Genomic DNA, 26,878 nt, shown 5'->3' on the forward strand with positions numbered 1-26,878 from the left:
AAGTTAATAAAAGTAAACCTTAGAGTTTGAACTTGGTTTTATTAATGATTACAGAAAAACACAAAAAACAAGCCAAACCAAAAGCTTGAAGTACCTAATGGTAAATGCACAAATTAAACTATAAAACATAAGGAATTAGCAATTCAGCCTTTTGAACTGGATAACTTTGTTTTTAAATGCCTGCCTGAGGAAACCATTCTTAACAGGTGCAGAGAATGAAAGAATTCCCTTTAATTAAATATACTCAGTATATCTATTTATTGCTCAGTAGCAATGAGGTATGAATTTCAGAACCTGGATTTTTGGTGTTTATTTTCTATCTACTAGTTTAGTGTTGGTAGCACATGGGCAGGAAGATGAAAAAGCACTATTCAAGGTAAGACAAAGGTCCTTAGTGGTATATTTTAGGGTGGACTGAAGAGTTTCCATTCCACAACATTTTTCTACCTGTGAGTCTGGTAATTACCAGATGACTAATAAAATTAATGCATATGTAGCTACTAAAATAATAAGTAGCTTAACTGCTTTGCAGTTCACTGTGGAAACTAACTTGATTGAAAGGAGTATTTCTCAAAAGTTCTAGAGCACGCTTGACTTGGTGTAAATTTACAGTAAATTCTTATAGAAGGGCTTCAGTGGTAGTATTTTTAAGTGGCACAAATTAATATCTGCAAGACAAATGGATGTAATTAAAATGCTACCAGCTGTGCTTGTCTGTATTAAAAAACATGCTCGACCATAGCCAGCATCACTGCTATTTTAATTTCATAGGGTTCAGATCGATGTTCTAAAATCACTTGGTAGTGGTCACTGGAAGTATAAATTCCATTGGTGATACTTTGTTGCTTTTTCAATGTTGCTTCAGGCCTTATTGCCTGAAAAATAGCAGTTGAATGGGTAGAATGCATGAAAGGGAAGTAACAAATACCTATACTAAAATGTACTAGCATCTGGCACCCAAAGGAATTTTTGGATCACAGAGGTCCCTGATGATGAATTTTATTTCATCTTAACATCATATTGCTTGTTATGTAGCATGTGCATATATGTACATCCTGGATCCTGTGCATGGTAAAATACAGTATATTTAAGAAGCTTCAAATGCTGATAATGCAATATAGTAATCAGGCTTTATGTGATAAAGGTAAAAAGCCTTGTGAGGAAATCTGTGGTTGTTAAAAAAAAGCATAGGTCTTAGGTGGTGATGACTTTTTACTTACTCTGTTATTACAGGACATTCATGACTTTAAAATTATCTTTACATAAGGTTTTTATTTTCTCAAGGGTCTTATGTAATTTTTAAATAGTAAAAAAAAAAAAAATCAGAAATACAAATTATACCATCAGATTTCAAGTTAACTTTTTGAAAAAAAAAAAACTGGTGTAAAGCAAGCCATTCCCCTTGTCATCCTCTGCTTACATGATGTCTTCTAAATAAGCAGACTGGGGTGCTTTGTGTGATTTTTTTTTTTTTTTCTTCCAGAATGAAAACAACCCAGGAACTGTGCCAGTTAATATAATTACATAATTGACTTGTTTTCATGGAACACTTGATACAAGCATTAGTGAACTGCAGTGTGATACTGCATATGCAAATGCTAATTACTAAAAGCCTGTAATATTAATGGTTTTGCCTGGCTGTTGGTGCCTGTATTATGACACTTAATAATCCTGAATATAGTTGTTTTTTTTTTAACAAAAAATGACATTTTATTGATCGAATAAATACAATATTCCTCTTTAAAATTAGATATAACCTATATAACTTTCTGAATGTATTTTCAGTAGTCAGGGATGAAGAAACAACTTGCTGATTTTGGACAATTTGCCTTCTATCTTAGCTGCTGCTAAAGCAGCTATTTTCACTGCGCAGGTTCCCATGAGCACTGCTGGCTCATCAGAAGAACTAAATTACTGTCCTTTTCTAGGATGCTTCTAGAAGTGAGGGATTGGAAGCACTGTGTCTTCTGGGCGCTGGGATTCCCTTTGTGGGTCTTTCCAGGTGGATTTCTTCACAACTGGCAATATGAGGTTATTTATTCCCCACAAAATTGTTCAGGCTTAGCCCCCACTGAATTTTTGTAATTTGAATTTTTGTAGTCTGGTAAATGTGGATGCTAGAAATCTTGAGGCTATACATATTTAGAAAGGTGAAATATGATGATTGAAGGTTTTGTGGTAGCAGTGATTAATTTCATGCCATTTAAATTTTACCTAATGTTTGTCTTGCCTGCAGAGTGCCTCCTATCTCTGAGGGATGATCTTCTCCCTGACCTCGCTGGAGAGCCAGTTTTTAATGGGTCTTTGGACTCACTTGCATTAAATTGGGTGAAGGATTTTCATGAGCACCAGAGGCCGCTGAATTGCTACAGGCGGGAAAACTAGATGCCCAAAAAATGGGTAAAAGAACAGAAACGAACGAACAAAAGCGAGTCGCAGACAAAAAAGCTGCAACGGTAGCGTGCCGTCTCTATGCTGCCAGAACCATGCCTTTGCACGGCAGGTTTTCAAAGCCGCGCTCTGCCGTGCTGCTGTATCCTGTCGAGGGCACAGCACCGGGCCGCATTTTATCTGTTTCGTCGGGGCGGTGAGGCAGCCTCGCCTCGCCTGGAACTACTGCGGGCCTGAGTTTTAAGATAAACGATTCTAGGAGCGTTACGTTCCTAAGGACGAGCTACACCCATTGCTAGGAAGCGGTATTTGCCGCAATTCGATGGACGGGGTGACCGCGGGGTGTGTCACCGGCGACTCGGCCGGGCTCAGCCCCCGCGGCTGGGGCGGAGGGCGGGCGGGCCGCGGCTGCGCCGTGAGAGTCGCGCCCGGCTGCAGTCGCCGCCATGTTGTGCCGCTTTGCCGCCGCGAGCAGGTGAGAGCTGCGCCGCGGCGGGGAGAGCGCGGGCTGGGCAGAGCCCCGCGCCGGGAGGCGGCGGCCGCACCGTCCTTGCCCTCCGCCGCCGTGCCGGGGACGGGACGGCGGGAGCGGGAGAGGACGCGGCGGGAGGGGCGTCTTCTCGCCCCTCGGTGTCTGCCCCCCGCCATTTCGCGCGCAGGGAGGTCGCGCTGCTGCTGGCTGCCCCGCTGGGTCGGCGCCGGCCCGGGCGGGGGCTGCTGCCCGTCGTCCTTGAGCGCTCTCAGGTTCTGCCCGCGCCGTCCGCTGAGCAGCTCTGGTGGCCTGGCACGGTGCTGCCAGAGTCTCTAGTTTTTGCTGGCCGGGGTCGCCGCACTCGGCCGCTCTTCAGGGTCCCGAGGGCTTCGCTCGCATTGTGTCCCTGGCGTATCAAGGTCACCAGCCATCCGGCGGCGGGCCTCAGAGCTGACCGCTGCCGGCCGGCGATTCTCCTCTCGTCGAGGCCCTTGTCGTGTCGCATGACGAGTGCGAGGTGTTAAAATGGGGAAGGGTAACGCAGCCTGCGCGGTGTCTGTGCCGGGCATCGCGGCTGTGACGCCTCGCGTGGTTTCCCGGTTCCCCCTGTGCGGACAGGGAAACGCATGTCTGTAAATGCTGGGGAGATTCAGTCTGGGAGCGCGGTGACTGTGCGGGTGTTTTAGCGTCTTTACTTCCCAATGCACGGACCTCGTGGATAGCGAGGGAAGGACACTGAGGTGACATCTTTGCTTCTATTTTTAATCAATAAAGATTAGGTGAAGCTTTGAATGTCATCAGGTTACTACTGGCGTTGCATTGCTATCCCTGCTTTTCCCTGACCTGCACGCTTGGGAGGATACATGAGTCTCTTGCAGTGGCCTGGAGGCTCGGGTTGAGAAGCAGCAGCTTCGCAGTGCAAAGCCCTGTATATGTGACCTTTGTGTGAATTCATCTTTGCAGTTAAGCTGCCAAGTATGCTTGCTTTAAACTCTTGAGAAATGGAAATATGATTTCCTTGGCTGAGATATCACCCCAGGTATTTAAAGCAGTTGATCAGAACAGCAGTGTACGCAGTCTATTTCATGGGTAAAGCCCAAGTTTTACTGAATAAGACTGCTTCCTTCTGTTTGTTTTTTTTTTTTCCTTTTTCTAGAAGCAGTGCCAAGTTGGTAGCACCTTTGGGGTGCTTGGTTTCTAGGCAAAAGCACACTCTTCCTGACTTGCCATATGACTATGCTGCTCTGGAACCTCATATTAATGCAGAGATCATGCAGCTGCACCACAGCAAGCATCATGCCACCTACGTGAACAACCTGAACGTTGTCGAGGAGAAGTACAAAGAGGCAGTGGCAAAAGGTTTGTATCTCCACAGTCAGCAGGTGAGATGGAAGCTTATTGGTGTAGATGATACAGAAGAACAAAATAAAAAAAAGAAGTGAGATATATTCTTTTAAAAGCTTTTGATTATGTCATTGCAGTATCATTAGGGGAAAATCTTTTATTGTAGATTCAGTGGTGCTGATAATTGGAAATCAAATGTAAGTAAAAAGCATGAATTCTGTTCTCTGTAGTGCTGTAAAACTCCACTCAATAAAAAATTGATTGTTGTGGGTTTAGTCCATACTCCATACTTAGTAACTTGAACTGAACAAAGACTGTATAATTAGGAAATTGCAGTCATTTTGCTGAACAAGTACTTTGCAATAAAAGGTTGGTGGCAAAGTTAGATAAAGTGAAATTTGTGTGCTGTGATAGTTTTCACATCAGATGCTCTCCTCAGTGTTGGTAAATAATCTCGGTTGCCTACAAGTGGAGGTAGGACAAACATGCAGCTAATGTGTACAGCACAGTGCAGAGACCTGATTTTGGGGTCAGTTATATCACTGCATCAATTTAAGGGGTTGTGTAGGTGATGAGCCCATGTGAGACACACAAATATGCAGGAAATGATGGAATTTTTTGTTGCGATCCCAAAATTTGAGGTACTCTGCCTTTTGCAAAAACTTTGCAGGGGTGGCAGAACTATGCTAAAACATGAGATACGTTTTTTCTAAACTTTGAGTCTTTCAGTTGGACTGATAAAAGTGTGTGAAATAACATGTATGTCTTTTTAGAGAAGGTGGAATATTTTCTGGGTTTTTTTGCTGGTGTGATGATCTTGAAAAGTATCAGTTTATCTCAAAGAAATGATTACTGTATAGACTCGCTTCTATCTGCTTGCTGGGTGGCTTCACAGTGTAATTTAACTGCTTGGACTTGGGTGAAAGTGAGAAGTGCTGATATCTGACTAAACCTGAACCATGTGTCCCTTGATAATTAATTGCCAGTGTATTTGAATAGAGAATGGGGCTTTTCAAGTAAAAAAACTTTTTAGGCTCACTTTTTACCTAAGTGAGCCTAAAAATAACTTGTGCAGTCTGAATTAATGAGCTAATGAGATTCGATTAAGAATCAGGTGATCAAGCTGACTGCTGCCTTGCCCTGACAGTAGCAGATCCAGGAAAGGTGCATTCTGGAGATGTAATTAGTGCAAACACAACTGGGGAGGGAACCTGAAATGTTAGAAGACAGTGTGTGTGCTGCTGCTGTTACTGATGCTGTTAAATTACAAAAGCTTCAGCCACTAATGGACACAGAATTTCTGGAAGCACCTGCAGTGTTGTGGATCCTTAGAGTTATTTTTTAGGAATTACAGCTTTTGATAGCATCTCATCACTTGTGTTGGAATGTTTTTTACTTAGAGATTAATTTTTCCTTAAGGATTCTGCAGAGATTATTTTCCAAATGGATGACTTACTGGTTGTGGTCATGCACACCAAAGCAGACAAATAATTACTTGGGATATTCATGATTATGTGGTTTTTTTAGTTTGTTTTTTTCCTAATTGGTATCTCAGTATACCATGTACAGTATTTTGACCCTCATTAGAAAAAATTCTAAGACCGAGGCAAAGTCTGAACTGCCACCTCATTCTGTCAATATTGTCATTATTTCTTCATACTAAAATTGAGCACAGTCAAAAATCTTGCTGGGCTGTGTATCAGTGTTGGATTACATGGCACATCTGATCACTGTCCAACAGCTTTTCTGGACAGCAGAACCTTGTCAATGTCTCTTGTTCAGCAAAAGGAAGCAAAGTATTCTCTTCAGATTGTCTTTAATATGTTTTTCATTTATCTATATTTGCATGGAAAACTCAAAGCCATCCTGTTGGTTTACATTGTCAGTTCATTTGAAAATGAATTTACAGTTCTGTGACAGCGCAGGACTTTGTGCCAGCATAAACTGGTCCTCACTACTGGCCCATCAAAATGTGTCAGATTTGCTAATTGAAGGATATTAACTCAAATCTCATTTTCATTGTAAACTTGTTCCTGCCGTAGTTTTCCCTGCTCTTCTTTGACCATCCTGCAACCTGTGATTGCACTCTTACAGGGAAACAAATTACTTAAGCTGAGAAACTGAGCTGACTGCTCTCTTGAGCACCTTCGAGCTTCTTGTGTTGGTTTACTGAATTGTCCATGGATTACATACAAATAAATTCCAGTATACTTTTGCTGTAACTTACCTCTGCAAATTACCTCTTTTGAATTGCTTTTTCCCCCCCAATGTGCAAAGTTCAGCAGCACAAGTACTGTTCAAGGACAGTGGTGAAATGCCATCTCTGGTTCCTAGTGGTCCTGAGGAGTGGGTTCTTCTAAAGAATGGTGAAATAAAGAGTGATGAACACATTAAAGGCATTCTAAGTTACTTTTTGATTGCTCTCTGGCTTCCTGTATGTTGTATGTTCTGGATGGATGTGAAAGTGTTATTAAGGCATGCAAAATTCAAGACAAATGTCCCAAAGATGCCATCTGAGTGGCCATGAGAGACTTCGTATCCTTCACCTGATACCTAAATCCAGCAAATAATGTTTTTGTAAACAAAGCATTGCATGCTTTGTTTCAGTGCAACACTCCTCTCTGAAGGTTGTGACGAAATGCTGAGAACATGAAATCCTGAATTAAAACCTTTGATGTCTTGTGAAGGCTGTCCTAGAACAGAGACTAGATGGAGCTAAAGAATAAAGTAGGTATTTATTAGGAAGCCTCAACAGATCCACCTTGAGCAGCACAAGAGCCCAGCCAGGGCTACAGCCCAGGTGAGCCCAAAATGGTCATAATGGACAGCTGGTCATGGGGTCTCTCACTTTTATAAGTTCTGGTCCATTAGCATATTGGAGCTAATTGTCCAATTACAGCATTAGCCCATGAAGTCCCATCCTTCTTTTTTTTCTCTCTTTGGTCCACCATTGATTATGTTTTTGGGCCTGAGATCTGGATCAGTTGTCCTTGGGTCCCCAGCTAGAGAAGGAATTGCTTTGTCTACCTGCTCTGTGAAGAGAGCTCACCATCCCCTAATATGAAGCTTAGACCCACACACTAAGGCAGCACAGGATCTCAAAAATGTAAAAGTTAAAACCTGAGGCATCACCTTAGTAACAGATTGCTATTGCTTTGAGGTGTACTACTTTGAGGATTGTCTTCATGTCTGTGTTGAGGTGACTCAGAAAATTTCTACCACTCAGTCCTGAGAGTGGAGAAAACAGGTCCCCCACTGATTCTTTACTAAAGGATGTATTGGAGTGGTGGAAAAAGCTTTAAAAACCTTTGAAATGCTTCAGTGTTTTTAAAAGCCAAAATAGTAAGGACAAGACTTGTATTGAAGCTGTGCAACACTGTTCAGGGACACAAGGCACCAGTGAATTCTTCAAGGAATACAGCATTTTGTGGACAGAGAGGAAGTACAGAGCTGTTTGATCTTGGTTTCAGATGCAGGATTCTGTCATGTGTAGTAAAATTACTTGGATCACTTTTCTATGAGTACCTCCCTCCAAAAAAGCCCCAAATGAAACAAAATATAGGAAGGAGAAGAACACTTTGTGTATATGCTCACTGTACCTAATAACTTTTCTGAAGCAGAAGCTGGTTGCCCTGTAAATTGTTTTAAGAAGTTTAAAAATGCTTAGTTTGCAAATCAGTGAGCTGATGGATGAGTAATATTCTTTCCTTGTAGTGATGATGCTGACAAATTTACAAGTGCTGTGTTGCAAAGAGTTCTGGCTGTGCTTGTTGCTCTATTCTGCTGTAGAATGGCAGTAGGTCTTATGTGTGTAGTATGAGCTGCCTGATAGTTTTAATATTGCAGATCACTTACTACAGCATAAAAAAGGTCAAAGATAATAAATCCTTAATAGAGTTTGTCTATGACTGTCTAAAACATGGATAACAGTACAAACCTTACGTTTTCCATTGGTAAGTTATATGCTTGTAGGAAGATTTTGGATATCAATGGAGGCCTAATAGAAACTTACTGCCTGTTGTGGTGATGATATTATTAAAATATGTTTTTATTTATGTATTTTTATTTTCTGTATCCTTAGGTGATGTTACAACTCAGGTGTCACTTCAGCCTGCACTGAAGTTCAATGGTGGGGGTCATATCAATCACAGTATCTTCTGGACAAACCTTTCTCCTAATGGAGGAGGGGAACCTAAAGGTTAGTGCATGTTACAGTGGTTTATTGCCTTAGTTTTAATTAATAGGTAGAATTGATGCTTTTTTCTCTCTTTGAAGGAGTCTAAAGGATCTTTATTTTTCAGAGTTAATTCACCTTTCTATGTGACAGTTACAAAAATTCTGAGGTATTTTGGGTGGGGGTTTGGATCTAAGCCAAAAGGATAAAAAATAAGTAATGTACAAAGTATTTTTAGTTTCTAGAGCTGATTATCTATACACTGCAAAATACCTGGCTACTGCTGTATATACCCTTGCCACCTTCATAAGAGAAAATAGTTGTACAGAGCCGTGCTAATTAAATTACATATGTACTCTGATCACAGGAAGGGAATAAATGTGCTGCAGACCCACTCAGTCTAGTGGCTGAGTTGTGCTCCAGTTTGGATAGGGATAGTTAAACAGTTAAAGCCTAAAAGAAGGAATCCCCTTGGGGAGGACAGAGTACTGATTACCTAAACTAACCTGCAATTAAAGGTAAAGGCCCTTTAGTACAGAGCTCACAAGAGGTTTATATGCCTGTGATCTTTCTGTGCTTTTTTCTGTTAAAGGAGAATTGATGGAAGCCATCAAGCGTGACTTTGGTTCCTTTGCAAACTTCAAGGAGAAGCTGACAGCTGTATCGGTTGGTGTCCAAGGATCAGGCTGGGGGTGGCTTGGCTATAACAAGGAGCAGGGGCGCCTACAGATAGCAGCTTGTGCAAATCAAGACCCTTTGCAAGGAACAACAGGTCAGGTTTCTTTCCTTCCTTCCCATCTGCTTCTGTAGATTTGATTGGCAAGTGTATGACATCTGAAAAGTGGTTTGTGGACAATGTTGAGAAGAAATTGATGGATGAATAGATGTGAAAAACCAAATGTCTCTTCTAGCAGGAGTGAAAACTCGAACTCAGTTTTTAGAGCAGGATTTGTAAAGCAGGACTTAAAAAATTGTGAGGATTAAGGGTCCTCCTAGTCCAAGGGAAGATAGATGTGCCATATTGTGAAAGTGCTTTTTGCTTGCTGAATATTTTAGCTTTAGCTTCCTTGGATTTTTGAGTAACTGGAGTAGCTTGTACATATCAAGCAACATTAAGCCTCTTGCCTTCAGATTTTTTTTTTTCCCTCTGGCAGAGGAGCTATTCACAGGGCTGTCAGTGGGGGCCCGACAACAGGAGAGGGGAAGATGAATAAAATAACTCTTGTTCATATCTAGACTGGGTTTAAAATGGAGCCTTATAATTTGCTTCCTTTATAAGAGTAATGAGTGTCAACCAAATTAGTCTATGATGTGGTTAAGTGTTACAGCTGGACAAGCAGCATAGTACTGGCAATGATCTCTTTCCAAGATTCTTACTTCCTTAGAGAGACATGGAAGTTGTAATGGCAGGCTGGACACCCTTCACAGAGGGAAGAGGTCATGACCAGTGAGAATATGCCTGTAGTGTCAGTTTGTCCAAATTATTTTGCAGATACCTTTAAAACATGTTCTGCAGAATTCATAGAGAATGGCAAGGAATTTCATGTATTGCCAGCAGTCTGTGTATTGCCTATCAGTAGGGTGAAAAGAAATTACAGATTTAGTATAGGGACATAGATTATAATGGGGGTGAATTTCACCTTCCCTCCTGTGAAAATTTACCATTAAAAATTCAGTGAGGAGTATTTTAGCACAAAAGCAAGCAGGTAATTAGGCACTTAACAAATAGCGTGTAATTAAAGTATTGGAAGCAAGCTGGCATAGCAAGAAACATTTGTAATGTAATTTTTCATGAAAGTGCTTGCATAAGTGTGCAAAAGATAGAAACCTTTCAAAAATTACTTCATCTGATTTCAGTTATGTCTTCAAGGCACTTCCAGAATATTTACAGATGTGTTTACCCAAACAACTCTTTGAGTTTATGCAGTGTGTGTGTGAGCAGAGTTTTGTAAAATATTGCAATAAGGACCACTGTGCTGCAGAGCTCTTTGACTTCCTGCAGGTTAAGACTCAGAAACTGGGTACAATGTGGGGATGCAGTATAAAGCTTTACATGTAAAGTGGGTCTTCATACATTTACAAAATTTATCCTCTTTTTTTCCACAGGTCTCATTCCTTTGCTAGGCATTGATGTATGGGAACATGCTTATTATCTTCAATATAAAAATGTTCGACCTGATTATTTGAAAGCCATCTGGAATGTGATCAACTGGGAGAATGTATCTTCAAGATATGCAACTTCCAAAAAGTAGAGTGGAATTCTTGCACAGACTACTAAAATGTCACCAGTTCTACTCTGATACCACTCTTGTAGTAGTGCCTGTGGCTTACAAATGAATTGTTCTACTGCAGAAAGCACTTCACTCATCCAGAAAAAGCATTTCATAATCAAGCAAAGTGTCTGCTTGTTTAATTCTGTGAAAGGTATTTACTTAGAGTTCTGAAGCTTTAAACTGTTGTGCAACAAACAGAGGCACTTCAATCTGTTCCATTGCATATAGAAGCATAGGTCACCTTGCTGAAGCCTAATGGATTTCCTTGTTGCACTAAAATACCTAAGTGGAAATATGTGCTACTGTTACTATAAACAAATAAAACTCAAAAGAAGAATCTTCTATAACTGTCTACAAGAGACTCATTTTTAGTAATATCTGGTCTAGTAGTTTGTTGTATTACAGGCTGCAGAGTTTTCATAAAGGTTGAAAGATAAATGAAAGGGGAAATAGGTGTTGCTTGCCTGCCTGAATTGACTGTCTTCCATCATCCCTACCCCTTCCTGCATTTCTTATGTGAAGTCTTTGTATCACACTGATGCATGAGCGTTGGAAGCATTACCTTGGGTAAGAGATTACAGTACTGTAAACTGGCTCAGGCAAATTGTTGACATAGGGCCTGAATGACAGCATGTGGCACTCACTTCATACTAACTGCTCAGGTATGTCTTAGACCATCCTGTAACTAAAGGGGCTGATTGTGTGCATATATCAGGTAGAAGTTGTCTCTGCACAGCAGTGCTGCTGAAGCAGTAGTAACAAACTTCATGCTTGAAGCAGGCATGAAGTAACCTTTGTGGTGTAACAGAGCATGCCCGTGGTCTTGAAATAGTTGGTATGTTGTGCTTATCATGGTGTCTGCTTGAAGGTGAAGGAAACTGGAGTTTTGTCTGTTCCTCATTACATAGGGTGAAGTACAACTACATCAAAGTACCCCATAGCAGAGATGTGGAGTGGTGGAGTGCTCCTCACTATGAGTGACTGCTGAGGCAGGGCTTTTTTGGCAAGTGCCGTAAGGTGTGTGCCAGACATCCTGCTACTCTGCACACTCCAGAGGAGCAGGAGGTAGATATGCCTGTAGAGTGGTGCTCTGGAAAGGAGTGCTTAAGCTGTGGAGGAAGCTTGAGTTAGCCCCAGGTGGTGAGGCTTTAAGCCACAGAGGGCTCCTCAAACACAGCGAACATTTACTGAGGCTCTAAAGGCTGTAGTGTGAGATCCAGCACATGCTCATAAGGCTCAATTTCTGCTGTGCACCAGGTTAAGAAGAAGCTCCACTCGTCTCCTGCTTCCAGTCAGCTGCTGAGTCAGTCCTGCTACCTGGTGTCCTGTCTGGGTCTGAATGTGCCAAGTCTTCAGCTCTATACAAAAAGGAATGTCTGGAATAGGAAGATGAGAACTTAGTAACTGTTGAAGGCAAATAGTAGGGACAGTGAAGCAGTGAAAAGTATTTAATGCGTGTTCTGGTGGACAACTGATCCACCAGAAAGGACAGAGATTTCTTACGTGGTTCATTTGAAGTAACGCTTGCTTAAACTGTCTTAATTCCATACTGCTGTGAAATCTGGAAAAAGTGGTTCTTGTGGCACTATGAGGTGAAATACGTGCCTGTAATTTAGCAAGCGTGCTGGCAAAGCTGTTGAGTGGGCAGTGAACGTGCATAAACCTCTTACTAATCTGTGTTGGGCAGTAAGCTCAGAACTGCTGCTGAGAACTAGCACTTAGTGTTCCAGTGGGTGCTGTGCAGGTGGGAAGGTCTGGCTCTCTCCTACATGAATTGAGAAACAGGCAGGGAAAGCCTTACAGCTGATCTCAAATGCCCTGTGTGGACATGTGTGAGACCCATTAGTCAAACATGAAATTAACAGTTTGTTCTGTCTAGACTTTCCTAACCCCAGTGGTAAAAATAGCTCTGTGTGTTAAGTCATCTCCAACCTGAACTGTGCACAGTATCATCAATGAGCATGGAATTATTTGCAGACTTGATCTGCGTGACAGGAGCATTGAGTTTGCAGATTACAGTGCTGGATTAGTCTGACCTGGACCAAATAGAAGAGTTGTAAAATTGCATCCTGACAGACCCCAGGGCTTAGCCATGTCACTGATGAAGATGCCGTGTTTGTAGACACAGTTAATTTGTGTGTAGGCCGCATGATGTTAAAATAAAAACTTGGAATAAGAGGGCAACAATGTGCAGTACCTAAGCCAAAACTTGGGAAATGATAGTGTGTCATGGGCTGAAAGAACAGGGTGCATCAGTGTGATCACATAATAAATGCCTGCAGGTGCACACGGAGACTTTGGTTTGCACATTGCAGATTTTGGTGGCTGAATGTTTTTCAGAAACATGCAGTTGGGTCCAAAAGGGCAATACCCTGCTGGGAAATGCCAGTGCACGTTTGTGACGTTTGCTCACCCATAAAAAGACATTTGAAGGCTAACAGGAATCACAAAGTGTCTGTATCTCATTCGGTACCAGAACAGATTAAAGTAATTCACGGCCAGCCCCAGTGAGCCCTCACCTTCATCCTGCTGGGAAACAGGAGGGGTCTGTGGCTGTCTTTACTGAGCATGCAGAAATGGACATAGATTAAAGAGGCTTTTTCCCTCCAGCTTCTATTTGCTGCCTTAATTTTTTTTTTTTTTATTTTACCTTTATCTACAGCATGTATTAAAAACCCCAGAAAGCAGTAAACCCCTAGACTGTCTCCAGAAAATACTGACAGTGACACAGCTTGTGAGCTGGTATGCTCTCCTAGATATTAAAGCCTCTTTGTTTACTGAAGACTTACTTGTCTGTATTCTGCATTCAAGAATTTAGTTCTCTCTAGGTCGCAAAGTTGGTGTAAAATGCCACTGTGCCATTCTGCTAATATTTTACATGCCTGTTGCATTGACCTTGCAGAAGTTAATCATTACCCTACTATAGAGTGAAAGAGTTGTGTTTGCAGTCATGTCTAATACTGAAGAGATAAAAGTACTGGTAACTTGGTAGGCTTAACCTGCCTTTTTCTTCTGCTTAATAATTAAAAGTAAGGCTCTCAGGTTTCGTCATAGCTGTTACTCTTGTTGATTCAAAAAGCAAAAGGTTCTGTGGTAGGAGTGTGTGAGTCTGCAGAGCTGAAGCAGCTCCAGTCCCGGACACCCTGAGCTGTGCCTTCCCCACTAGGTGGGAGTGTCTGTCTGTCTTACTCCGTTGACTTGGGTGTCTGAGTTGAATTTCCAAGAGTCAGGTTAGGAACCTGGCTGGGTGTTCTCCCTGCTCAGGAGGGGATCTGTTTGGATTTTCACTTTCTAAATAATCGAGGTAATCCTCTTCAGTGAACAGTATGTGGGGAGGAGAATGCTGCTCTACAGTAGGCAGTTTATGGTAATACATACAGTCAAATATAAAATTTACTGTAACTACAGCCAGGCAGGCAGAGGCTAGAGAGAGGTACTCCTAATTAAAGTGAAGATGCTTCTGAGTGTGTTTGTGTAGGGACACACTTGACATCCTGAATGGTCTTTCAAGTCCAGAGACCAGAGATTTAACTGCAGGGGATGAAGCCTGTCACATTGCTGTAATTAAGCTAAGTCTGCAGGGAACACACAACCTGAGGCATGGAGCTTTGCAGTTACAACTGTGCTGCTTTATAGGGCTGCTGCTACAGCAGCTTTTCGCTGGATCTTCTCACCTAAAGAGATTGATAGACTAGTTAGCACAAATTGCACAAATTAGCACAAAAATAAACCTGCTGCCTGGACCTGCCGTGGACCCACACAGCCTTGTGACACCACAGAAGCAGCTTTGACATGTCCTACAGCAGCGTTTTAAAGCATGTCTGGATTGATGGGAAATCACTGGAACTCAGAGAACTCCCTGTAGCACAGAACTTGGGAAGTCTTGACATTAGGGCTGTGTGAAGTGACTGGCAGTCCCCGTAGTTATGGGCTCCTGTTGCACAGAAATTTGAGGAGGAAACGACAGTTTTCTGAATTATTAATTTCTGTGAAACTGCGGAAACATACAAAAGTTGCTGGTTATTGCACGTGGTATTTGCAGACAGGTTGGAGGCTTTCAGGATCTGACTTCCTGTGAGGGAGTTTTGTCCCAGTTGGAAAGGTAAAAACTTTGAAAAGTCCAGGTCTATCTTCAGTTAGACTGCGGTTCCTTAGTCCTTTCTTATTTTCATCACCTTTTTTTCTGAGGAGGAACCAAGTCTGTTCTCCCTACCTCTCCTAGGTCCCTTACTGAGCTCCACTTCCTTTGGAGTGTGCTCTGCAGTTGTGTTCCTTGCAGCTGTGTTCCTTCTCACCAGCTGCTCCATAGTGCTGCATCTTAAAGGCTTGTCCTTTATGCTACCGGCACTAGGACTGTAGTTTTAAATGTCAGATCTAGAAGCAAGTATCATGGTGATGCAGCTACTTTTTTTCATAACCTTTGCAACACTCAGAAGATTACTACATAAGATTTTCAGTTTTGCCTTGTTTTTGTAAGAGAAAGTTTTTATGGAGTTACTACAAAAATACCACAGACGCATCAGAGGTATGCAAATCAGAAGGCAAGAGAAAAGAACATCTGTTCATTTAAGTGTCATGATTTGAAGGTAATCTCACAATTCTGAGAAGGACTAATTTGTACTATTACAATATTTGAACTTGACAGGAAATGGTGGTGTTGCAACCCTTGTTTTGCCTCTAGAAATTCAGACCTGAGGTAGCTAAAAGCAAGGGCTCCCAGTTTTCAGGAATTTTGAAATTTGGCTGTGGTCAAAACTGGATAGAATTGACAACTTGTCAGTGTTTCCAGGAATCCAGAAGCTCCCCAGGCCCTACAGCTGTCAGGGAAGTCTGGTGTCTTGTCTGTCAGGGCAGCTGTTGTGGGCTTCAAGCCTCAGGCTTCTCCAAAGGTCATTCGCATAGGGCTGTTTCAAACAAAACATTTTGGGCTCATAAAGGTATTGTCTAAGAAAGCTCTCTGTCTCTCTGTGTATCTGTCTTCTGACTAAATGCTTCACTGGGATATTTCCAGCCACTCTTTTCCCTCTAGCAGAAATGTGTTAAGAGGCTCTAGGGAGGAGAGGAAATGTAGTCTTTCAAAGGAAGCATCATCAAACTGTCTTTGATTTCTTCCTCCTGTAAAAGATGCACATAAGCCTGGCCAGCCTGCCAGGAGAAGAGCTGGACCCTTGGGTCCCTTGAGTGTTTGAGTTTGTTTCCCAAGTCACTGAGATGTTAGAAGGACTTCAAACTTTTTCTTCCATCTGGGCTCCCCCTCTTCTTGAGTTTAATTGCGATAGGTTTTACTGGTATTTACAAAGAAATGTATTAATTAGTTTCTGCTTATTTATTTTTCTTATGAAAGAATAAGGGTCACAAAACTAAAGCTCTCACCTGGGCTTTTTGGGAATGAAGGGATATGATTTATAAAAGCTTAAATGTAGGACTTGGTGCTTGTTTGCATAACTAAATAAAATGGGAACAATCAGCTGGAATTAGCCTGTCTGAGGGTCAAATGCTCCAATGGGAGTTTTCACTTGTCTTCATGAGATCCAGGTCAGTTCAAAGCAGCTCAGGGCCAGAATTGCTGCTTTTCTGTATTATCTAGCTGGGAATTAGAGTTGTTCCTGGATTTTGTTTCATTAGAATGTAAGTCATAGCAGTTAAGTGTTGGTTGTTGTCCATCTACTGGTATTTCTTGCTGTCCCAAATGCATTCTCTCCAGCTTGTGTGAGACTGTGCAGTGCACATGGAGTATGTAAGTGGCAAACCCATGTCTTGTATAGGGAAAAGCACAGGACATTAAGTGGAATGAAATGTTTTTGTTCCAGATGTGGCTTCTGGCATAAACACTGTGGAATGCATAGAGGTGTGGACGGGTGATGAGGGTTCAGCCTTGAAACTGATCCTTGAAATTAACATCTGCCTCTACTGATTCTGAGCTGACCTGCCCAAATTTCTCTCCAGCGGGCTCTGATGTCAGCTTCATTAGAAAGTAGCATGTTTCTGTTGCCTCAGAGAAGTATCCAACAGCTAGATCATGTTGGGATGCAGGACTGTCCCATCAAAGCCTTCTTTCCTTTGCCTGAGCATTTTGCATCAGCAGCCAGTATGTCACGACAATGCAGTGATCTTCCTGCTGTATTTTTTCATTCCAAATCCCAAGCAGTTCACTGTAAGGCAGTTTTGCATGGGTAGAAAAAAGCAAAGCTGCCCATGTCCAGCTGGTGAGCTGTCCCCAGGTACTGCATCCAGGAGCATGTTTTTTAAGTGGTGGCAAAGGGATTCTGTTGATGGCACCCTTGGGCTGATCCTGAAATCAGAACAGCAATATGGAGAAGTCCTAGTCTGGCTGTTACTCACTTGGAGCTTCTTGCAGAGTCTGAGCTGGACCTGACATCTGAAAATCCTAGTCCTGCCTGTAATCCTTAGGGATTACAGTTTTGAGGGGGCTAATATGTGTATGTGTCTAAATATCCAAATACGATAACAAACTTATCTCTATGTGTGTCATTCTGTTAACCTCTTCTGAATGTTTGGAGAAAAAAAAACGGCAGAAAAACCATCTGGTTGCACTCACTCTTGCAAGCCAACATCTGGCTGCCAGACTTGAGAGGCTATGTAATCTCTGCTCATGTGGTTTCCATGCTTTGGTTTCCATGCTTTGGTTCCCCGCTACGACTGAGTGCTGCAGAGGAACTCGCCCCTCATGGCAGAGTGTGATCTGACAATGTGTTGGAAGGACAGAAGGTGTCCACCATTAGACTTTGTTTACATGGAAGTGTTTCCAGGGTAATCCAAGAGGCAGCATTTGTGCATGGCTCTCCTAATGCTTCATCACTAAAGCCTTGGCCTTAAAAAGCTCTTGCTTGGGCTGGCACTGTGCTTGCAGTTACCCAGATCTATTGTAGAGGTGAAATGTCAGTCCTGCACTATGGATGCAATAAAAGTGAATGCTTCTGGTTAGCCTCTGGACAGAAATTCAGGAAAAATGTGCTTTACTTTCCTTACACACCACGCACACACACATGAAAGGAAATGAGACCTTGTGTATTACCTCTTTGATTTATTTGTGGATGAATGGAAAGGGTGGGATAGTAGTGCAGTTCATACAGAGAAGGAGGACATGGGTGCTGGAGCCTCTGCTGTCTTGGTAGGCACTTCGGATGCTTCAAAATTCAGGAGAGCAGCATGGAATTCTTCCTCTGCTGACATGGGCCCGAACATGTATCTCCCACTGGTGTGCCCTGTCTGCCCTGGCAGGAGCATTTCAGAGGTTTTGAGTTCCTGCAGCCAAAATGACTGAACTGCTTGTTAGCTGAGGTAGTCAGGTAAAGGTGACCCCCTCCAGACCAGTGCCCAAGGTACTCCCCTAACAAGGAGAATCTGAATATCCAAAAAATACTGTGGGCAGGATCCTGACTCAAGTGGAGCCATCTGCCCTCAGCATGATGTCATTCCACTAACTGAGCCCCACATCCTCTTTCCAGCTCCAAGCATTTGGTGACTTCGGATGAATTGGCGAGACATTTTGAATCAGTCAACACCCCATATTCAGTAAATAAGTTATTTGCTTCTCCCAGTCTTGCCCAAAGCATTTTTCAGTTGCATGAAACTATTTTCTATTGGCTTGAAAGGGGAAGAAGAATGAAATAAATTTGTTGACTGACTCAGAGAACATGTAACAGCAGCTAAACAAAAGTTTGATTTTCTGATTTTTGTCACGATCAAATTTAGACTCCATCTTCCACAGATATTCATTCAGGCTGTGGAATGCTGCTTTTCCAAAGGAATTCACAAAAAATTTGTTCATCTCAAGTCAGAATGACTGTCTTGGTGGCAGTTGGCAGTGACATTTAGCTTATGTTAATGAGAGCAAAATTAAATATAGTGCAAAACTAAATTTAGCACAAAGTAGGAACCAGTAACATGAAAAATAAGTGAAAAAGGAGAAAGAACTACCTGTCAGACTGCAGATCAAAGGGAGAAAATTATTGGAAATTACCAACACTAGTTTTTTATAGTTTGGGGTTTTTTTCAAGGGAAAAAAAAATTTACAATAGCCTGAAAATTGCGGTAGTACTTTCTTTCTTGAAGCCACATAACCTCACCTCCTGTTGGAGGAACAATCAGGCTTTATCCTTCACCTTGACCAGAAAAATAAATGCAGTGGAAGAGACAGAGAGAAGAAAAAGGCTCTGTTTTTGTCTTTCGTAATAATGTGCAAAGTTCTTGAAAACAATGAAAAATTTGTAAAACTTTTCTGAGAAAAAAGCCCAGACAGAGGAATCAGAAAAATAATATAACTGGAAAACAATAAAACAAAACAAAACAAAAAAGGTGCTAGTAGAAAGCTATGTTGGTTATCTGTTGCAGGATATTTTTGGTGGAGATTTAAAACTGCCATAGAAGTCAGTAGTATTACCACCATCCACTCAAAACAACCACCACCTCCATTGCCATCATCTGTCAAATTCTCAGGTTGCAGTCAAGGATTATCAAGCATGCCCTAGCCTTGTTAGCAGCAATCTTAAAGGAAAATATGTCAATAACAGAGAGGCCTGACTTAGACCAGACTGAATCCTACAGCCACATTATTTTCACTCTCAAATTGAAGTAACATGAAACTAGGCAGCATTAATATATGTAGGGACTCTCTGCTCTCTGTAGAGGTAGCTGGTCCTTATCACCAAAGGAAAAGCTCCCAGAAGAGCCTGTAGCATTTTGTGGGGTTTATTGTCTAATGTGTCGACATTCCAGCTTCCAACATCAACCTTTCCTGAGTGACAGCAGCTGCACAGCCCAGATCCTCGTGACTCAAGCAGAGCAGGCAGCTGGATGAATCCATCACACAGCTCTGTGTTCAGCCACGGTCTACACAGGCAGAGAGGAGCACTTCCAGCAGGAGATGGTATTTATTTCCATAGAAACAAAATAATCCATTTTTTGTCACTTTCTTTGCCATGTGGGAAAAGAGAGAGCAGACAATGGTAACCCCATCTGCTTCTTGTGCTCTCTCGTATGTCAGTATGTAGAGGTCTAAATTCTGAACAAATATATTTCTCTCTGATTTGTATTAAATTGTTTACATGTGGTGTTCATAGCCAAGAGTGTAATGGAGTAAAAAGCCTGCTGCATTTCAGAGAACTCTCTACCAGGCAAATCTCAAGACATCTCTAGAGCTGCTGAAGTTCTTGAGGTCATGCCTGCTGGTCTTGTCCTGCATCCTCAGCATGTTAAACTTTCATTCTTAACAAGTCCTACAGGAAACTTCAATTGCAATTTCCTTAAGACACAGGACATCAATACATTTCAGAAGGAACATAAGCAGCAGAGACCAGAAAAAATGTTGCTGCTTTCTGAAAACACATCAGATTTGTATGTGTTTGGAGAGGGCATGAGTATCTTGAGAAGTGTTTTGTATTTTTTTGTTGGGAGCTGCCGGAGTCCTTAGGAGCCCCAGCATCATGATGATGGTCTGTGAATGTCTGCTTGCTAAGGCTGGATTAGAACAGCTATGACCTCATGGCTTCTCACTCTTCTTTCAGTTCCACTTAGCAGATTAAGGTTATGAAATTTAATGTGGCATAACAGTCCAAGCAATTATTGCTGGGGCTGTGGTGGTGTCTAGAAGGTCATTGCCTGAACCCTTGGCCTCAGATAAAATTAGTATTAAAAGAGCCCTCTGTGTAAGCAGGGTCCAGGAACTGCTGGCTGTGTGTGGGATGGATGAAGCTGCCTGCTTGCTCCCCTGAGGCACAGCCATAAATACTGCTGTGATAATGAGAGCTTGCAGAAAAATCTGAGACAGCCCTTCCTCAGAAGGATGCTGACTTAGAAGTAGTTTGAATAACAATATATGTTGTCTAACAAAGAGCTTTGGGAAATCCCATATTCTTCTGAGATTCCATAGTGAATGTATTAACCACATCTGAGGTATTTTTGCACAAGTTCACATCCATCATCTGGAACAGGATATAGGAATATATTCCCAAAATGTGAATGGGTGATGCTGGTAAAATATTGCTATATTTGCATACAAGTAAGGGTTTTTTTCTGAAAACACCTGTAATTACAGCTGTAGAGAAACTAACCACCTATTTATTTGGAAGTAATCAATCGTGCTGTGGCCTGGTTTATGCAGATATTTATGCAAAATAGATGATCACAGTGTCTCTTTGTGTTTTAAAGCCTGTAAATTTAATCTTTTTCTTCCCTTTCCCGTTTCCTACACCATTTGTTTACTCTTTCTGTCTTCCTCCTTGATGAGAAGTTGAGTTCTCTCTCCTTGCAGAAGCTGAAAGCTTTGATCAAATTCTTGCCTTCCTCTTTCTAATGTGTATAATCCAGTAGAGAAGGATGACTGTGGCTAGTCTGAGCCTCTGCACTGAAGTGTATGGAATAACCAGGTTTTCCAAGGCCAACCAATTCTGTGTGATACAAGAGAGCCTCAAAAAGAAATTAAGATATCTTGTTTTAGAAGCAACAATAACTAATCTCCCTCTCAATCACATTGATGTAATATAATTTCTTTTTTTTCCATAGAAGAGTTTGGATAGGAAACTTTCAGGGAGAACTAAGGAGCTGTACTTCTAATGTAGGCAGGAGACCTGGGTTTCCAAGAGGATAGGTTACACATGGTGAACAATAGGTTTTTATGTGGACTAAAAACATAAGATGTTCACAAACCAGTTTTATGTTCCCATGCTTTGCTTTGTTTAATTGAGCTCTCCTTCATGCTCTGTCACCAATTGTATGAACAGGGACTTCAACCAAAGATGAGATTTTTCTTGTAGCAGATCTGGGAACCTGCTTTATTTTCAGCATTTCTTTGAATGAATGGTCATCAGCCTGGTACTTACATCTCTCCTGCCTTCACCAGAGCTGTGTGCAGAGGGTAAAAGCACCTCTGAGTGATGCTTAATATCCTGTTAATTGATCACAGCCTCCCATTAACTCTGTGGAGAATCTCAGGCTGTTGATTTTATAGAGAAAAGAAGTAAAATTAAGTTGTGGCAGGATATATCTTTACCTGTGAAGCATGTGTACCAGATGAGACTACAAATGTAGGTTTTTTGTGACCTTGGCATAACTTCAGTAAGGATTGTTGTGAAAAACCATGAGGTGGACCTTTTAAAGTAACAAACATTGCCTAGGAAAAAGCTCCACTGCTGTAGAGGGATGGCTGAAATGACAGATGGGTTTTCCTCTCTAGTACAGTGAATTTCTCCCCTAGTATGCTGGGAAGGGAATTGTATCACACCAAAACACTGCCCTCCTTCCTCCCCAGGGCATGGAGCCTGGGTGTTTTCTTGCATCAGCCTGCAAGAAGCCGGGATGCAGCCTTCTCCTGTGTTTGATAGGTTTTTAAACTAGGCAGTGTCTTAGGGCTGTTAGGGAAGTTGCAGATGCTGCTGATTCAGCTGACGCCTCTGTAGGAGCCCATAGCCGAGAAGAGGGCTGGACTGAGTTCATCCTTCTGCAGATCTGAGAGAGTGTCATTGCAGCAGGTGGCCTCCTCTTGTGCTTCCTGGGAACAAACCTCCTTAAGTGAGGCCATGCAACTTATTTTTCAGCCTTTCAGGCTACCTTCTCCCTGAGCTTGTGCTGTGCTATTTCTAATGCCATGGCCTGTGTTCAGATCCCTTACAACGGCTGCCTTGCTTTGGAGTCACGTCTGTCCCTCTCCTCTGGGCATGAGAAGAGCCAAAGGCTGGCAGCACCTTGGAGGATTTGTTGCCTTGGTTGTGTGTCCTGCCTGGATGCAGGGCAGCCACTGGGGTACCAGTGAGGCCTTCCCTAGGTGCCCACTCATCCACAGACCCAGGCTGCTGTTGCTGACTCTTCCTGGAAGGCAGAGGAGCACAGGGACATCCTTCCTAGAGAAGGGGCAGCAGCTGCATTTAAATCCCTTATGCATGGGGCCATCTTTTCCAGCACTATAGTGATTTTGCTACTGCTAGGAAGATCAATTTCCAGCTCTGTGTGTCGCTTGTGACTCCCAGGGACACAGGATATAGGTATCTTAGACTCTCCCTTAGACACTCAGGAATGGCAGTCCCTGAATCCAGCAGCACTGTGGTGTCAGCATAGTGCTGGAGAGGAGTGTGCTTGGAAGAAAACCATTTATCAAACTGTGTTTTGTTGACTCAAAGCCCTAGAAGAGACAAACACTTTAGCAGGTATTTGACTATAAACAGAGGAACACTCACTAGATTAAAGAGCAACCAAGCATGGTTTACCTAGATGGGCAGTGCTATTAAAAGGGCAGCAGCTGGCCAGCTGTGCCCTTCAAGAACAACACAGGACTCTTGGCGTAAAATTACCTTTTTGGCCAACATTTTGTCATGTATGACACTGCTTCTCTCTGATAGACAGAGCTGACTGGAAGAAAAAACTCAGAAAAACCTAGAGAGAAGAAATGGGGGAATCTAACAGGCATAGACCTAAATCTCTAATATTCCTACTTCTGCAGTGCGACTGACAGTCACAAACTTTGCATGAAAGCTGAAATTTCATTTTGGATTCATTAGAAGATTCTCATGCTGTTGAAGAAAAAAAAAAAAGAGAAAATTACACTCTCTTATGAATTGCCAAGGGATCGCACAATAGCTGCATTTATTTTATTAGCCTTCTGACCTTTCCCTTCTCTGGTGAGGTTTCTTTTTCCTATTAGCTCTATTAGAGCGTCTACTGAGATGGCAACCAAACAGACACTGTTATTGTTGGCTAACTTGCTCTTTTAGGAGGCAACAGGGATGCACAGGCCATGAGCAGACGCTGGCCTTGCACATCCAGCCTGTGGTAGGTGTGGGAGCCTACCATGCCTGGGACACCAGGCTCTGGTAGGAAGCCCTCACTGTGGACACCACAGTGCTGAGAATGCTGCATCTATTTTCATGAAGTGCTTCAAGTCATGCTTGACTTGTAGCCTGGGAGTGATTTTTTTGCCTCCAGTGGAGAAGAGTTATTTTGTTTTGTACCATTCATGTATTTTTTGCACAGATATCAGGGGTTTTCGGCCACTCTTTTTTATAACTGCCTCCCAACACCTCTTCCTCTGGCGGTGATCAGTGTTAGACTATGTGGTGATGGCTGGATGCTTTCTGCCCCTATGTTTTCTAGGGCAGGTTGGTTTGCAACAAAGAACTGCAGCTTCTGGAGAGATGGATGGGATTATTGTGGCAGCGCTTTCCCGAAGCACTATGTGGATTTTGTGTCCTTAATTTAACTGGCTGTTCTGCATCAGCGGAACTGAGTGTTTCAAGAATTTATACCAAGCAGTAAGGGTCGACTGTCATGCTGGCATGGAGCGGGACTATGGAATTTTTGGACTTATATGGAAGTTTGAGAAAACTTCAGAAATAATTCTGGAACATGCCCAGCAGACTGCATGGTAACAGAGGAGCTGGCTGAGGAATTTATAGCTGTGGGGAGAGAATAATCATCCTTTTTCTAAAGAAATTTTGATCCCAGGAGGGGAAAAAACAACTCAGAAGACTAGTGGAGAATTTGTCAATTATCTTTTCCTTCGTGGGTAACTTATCTGGGATCTATATATAAAAGTCATAGTAATAACACAAACACTACTGAACTTAGCAGAAGCATTTAAGGAGAATTTGGGGATAGGATCTCACCAGTCTTCCTGAATGCCAAGATTGTAGTCCTGTGTTATTCTAATATTAGTCACTTCCAGCAGATAAGATTGCTTAAAAACCTCAGCCCATCTCCAGTTTCAGGAGGGCTGAACCAAGCCAGTTAAGAACAGTTAAATTGCTAGTTCTTGAGCACAAGTGGCAGCATGATAAATGTGACCTGTTAACTCCAGGAAAGTGCAGCCAATTTTTCTTTAGTTTAGCCTTAGGGAAAAAGCATATTAAAAGTTTGTGTGTTGGCATTTGAAGACTTCTATCTTTAGACAAATGGCACCACAACTCTAGAGTTTAAGGAGGAAGGCTGAATCAATTGCTCTTACACAATTACTCCATATAATTTCTTTGTTCTCCTAACCAATTTCCTTATAATATTTTACCACTTAGGAGACTTAGGTACTTGCTATATAATCCATGGTACTAGACTCTTACTCTTTACACTACCAAAGAACTCCCACCTTTCTCTCTTTCTGTGGCTGTCTAGGTACTGGGGAAATGTTTACAGTAGCTGCATTTCTTGTTGCACACCAGGGGGGTTTGAAGTATTGCATCAGCCTGGCAAAGAGGCAGCTGGAAGCAGCCCTGATACCCCAGCATGGGCTGTGCTTGTCTTAAGCAAAAAAAGGGGTAATTGCTGATTCTCTCAGGGAAGCTGTGCATCTAAAAGTGAGCAAATGACTAACTGTGTTATTAGAGGAGATGTGATAAAAAGGAGATACCTCAGACAGTGGGGACAATAGAGAGGAATAGCGTCAGGGCCCGTGCAGTTATGGAACAGGCTCTCAAGGTATACTTTGAGATCATGCACCACCTCAAGGTGAAGTTACACCAGCCATCAGGAGGTGATCTGGTACTCTAGATTCCCAAACAACCAGGAATTGGGAGTGTGGTATTGCAATTAAAATAGTAACAGCTGCACTGCCACAGGGGAGAAGGCTTGCTTGCAGCATGAACAAGTGATGTTCACCTCTCTGTGATTTCACACTGATCCCACCTCACCAGCCATTTGAGCATCCTGTGATTTTCCACAAAGCTACTCATGACAGGCAGAACAGTGGAGACTGTGAGGCTCTTCTGGGCCCCATGGCACAAGGAGTTAAGTCAGGACCAGGGTGAACACAGTACGGAAACACAGGTATGAACTACAAACTACCTCCTACCATGTTACTGTATTTATCTCCTTTTTTTGGGCACAGGTGCAGAAATCCCAGTTGCAAAATCCCAGTTAATCCCAGATAATCCCAGCTGCAAAATCCCAGTTAAAAACCAGAAGGGTTTAACAATACCTGGTCCTCACTTAGACCCTGGCAGTACCTCTAGTTATCCAGTTTGAGCCACAGAGTACATCAAGAATGTATGTACCATTGTGGACTGGGAAGATGTCTGCTTCATAAACTCTGATGCCTTAATTGCTTCAGCTAGAAATATCTCTAAATGAATATTGCCAAGTGTATGGTTTTCAACTGGCAGTTAGTATTTTAATATGTTTTTGATCAGGACTAGTCAGGAGAATAATGGAGTCGAAGAAATTCCAACCCAATGCATTCATGGCATCATGTTTAATTGCAGTGAACTAAATAATGCAAATTACCCTAATGATCACTTTCAATTTAATTTCTGGGCTACCTCTGTATTTTTCAAATAACTGAGGTTGTAAAGTTTTCTACTTCTTAACTAAGTTGCTTTTTGGTGTCAGTTAATGTTATGCTTTATTAAGTCAATATGGTGGTTTCCTGCCAGTTTCATTTCATGTTTAACAGACAAGTCATCTCTATAGGGTACTGTTAGAAATTATGTTATAACATTTCATGTCTATTTGCTAACCACAAGCAGTCTCTCTGGTGAGACAAAGTGCATTCAACTATCTTTATTTTTGCTAATTTCACTTTTCTATGAAAAGTCCCTTCTGATGTGGAGAGCACAGCTGCACAGGAGGAAGCCAAGAGGAGCCCAGAGAGAAAACAGCAGTGCTGGCAGGAGCCCCTGGATGGGGACCGCGCTGCTCCCGGAAACCCAGGCTGTGGGAAAGGTATCCCCACGGCTCTGGGGGAGCTCTGTTCCCCTCTCCCTGCATCCAGGGCAGGGACACGGATCAGCCTCCACCGGCCTCTGCCCCCACTGCTCTACAGCTGCGGCCTGGGGGAGGCCACGGCAGCTGTGCCTCCTGCAGGTGCCAAGGGCATGGATGGATCTGTGCTGCCATCCGGCAGAGTCACCATCCCTCAGCAGCAGCAGCAGGCTCCCGGCAGCCTGCCCGCAGAGGCTGTGCTCGTGCTCTGGAGCAGCAGGCACTGAGCAGGGAGTTACACAAAGTGGTGCCAACAAAAACTCTGCTCTTGCCCTGGATGGTGTGGATTGGCAGAGTCCTGCTCTTTGTGATGAGCCCAGGAGGCTTTCAGTGCTTTCTTTTCTTGAACACAAGGCTGGCTTGAATGTGCTGACCTGGTAAAGCTGTTGCTTTGACCTCAGGGTGTATATTGCTTGTAATGTTAGGAGGCTGGTTAACATCAAGCTGGGATTATGAGGGGAGTTGTCTTCTGTTTGGAGATTTGTTTGGGACACGAGTCTTTACCAACTTCTTCTGCACTGCCCT

The 26,878-nt window shown here is 42.5% G+C and overlaps 1 protein-coding gene across 1 annotated transcript; it reads left to right on the forward strand.

The window, feature by feature from the left end:
* The first annotated feature begins 2,709 nt into the window (after positions 1-2,709).
* SOD2 (superoxide dismutase 2) lies at positions 2,710-10,998 on the forward strand. Its single transcript, XM_041423695.1, has 5 exons — positions 2,710-2,866; positions 4,020-4,222; positions 8,289-8,405; positions 8,974-9,153; positions 10,488-10,998. The coding sequence occupies exons 1-5, from the start codon at positions 2,838-2,840 to the stop codon at positions 10,631-10,633; spliced, it is 675 nt and encodes a 224-aa protein (XP_041279629.1). The 5' UTR covers positions 2,710-2,837; the 3' UTR covers positions 10,634-10,998.
* Positions 10,999-26,878: the final 15,880 nt, after the last annotated feature.

Source organism: Onychostruthus taczanowskii, unplaced genomic scaffold, assembly GCF_017590055.1.
Source record: "Onychostruthus taczanowskii isolate IOZ18803 unplaced genomic scaffold, ASM1759005v1 scaffold8, whole genome shotgun sequence".
Lineage (NCBI taxonomy): Eukaryota > Metazoa > Chordata > Aves > Passeriformes > Passeridae > Onychostruthus > Onychostruthus taczanowskii.

Bases quoted from the DNA above. Each gene is read 5' to 3' on its own strand.
- SOD2 (XM_041423695.1), top strand. From the start codon at position 2,838: ATGTTGTGCCGCTTTGCCGCCGCGAGCAG. The intron at 4,223-8,288 runs GTTTGTATCTCC...CTGTATCCTTAG, and splicing joins CAAAGAGGCAGTGGCAAAAG to GTGATGTTACAACTCAGGTG. The intron at 8,406-8,973 runs GTTAGTGCATGT...TTTCTGTTAAAG, and splicing joins TGGAGGAGGGGAACCTAAAG to GAGAATTGATGGAAGCCATC.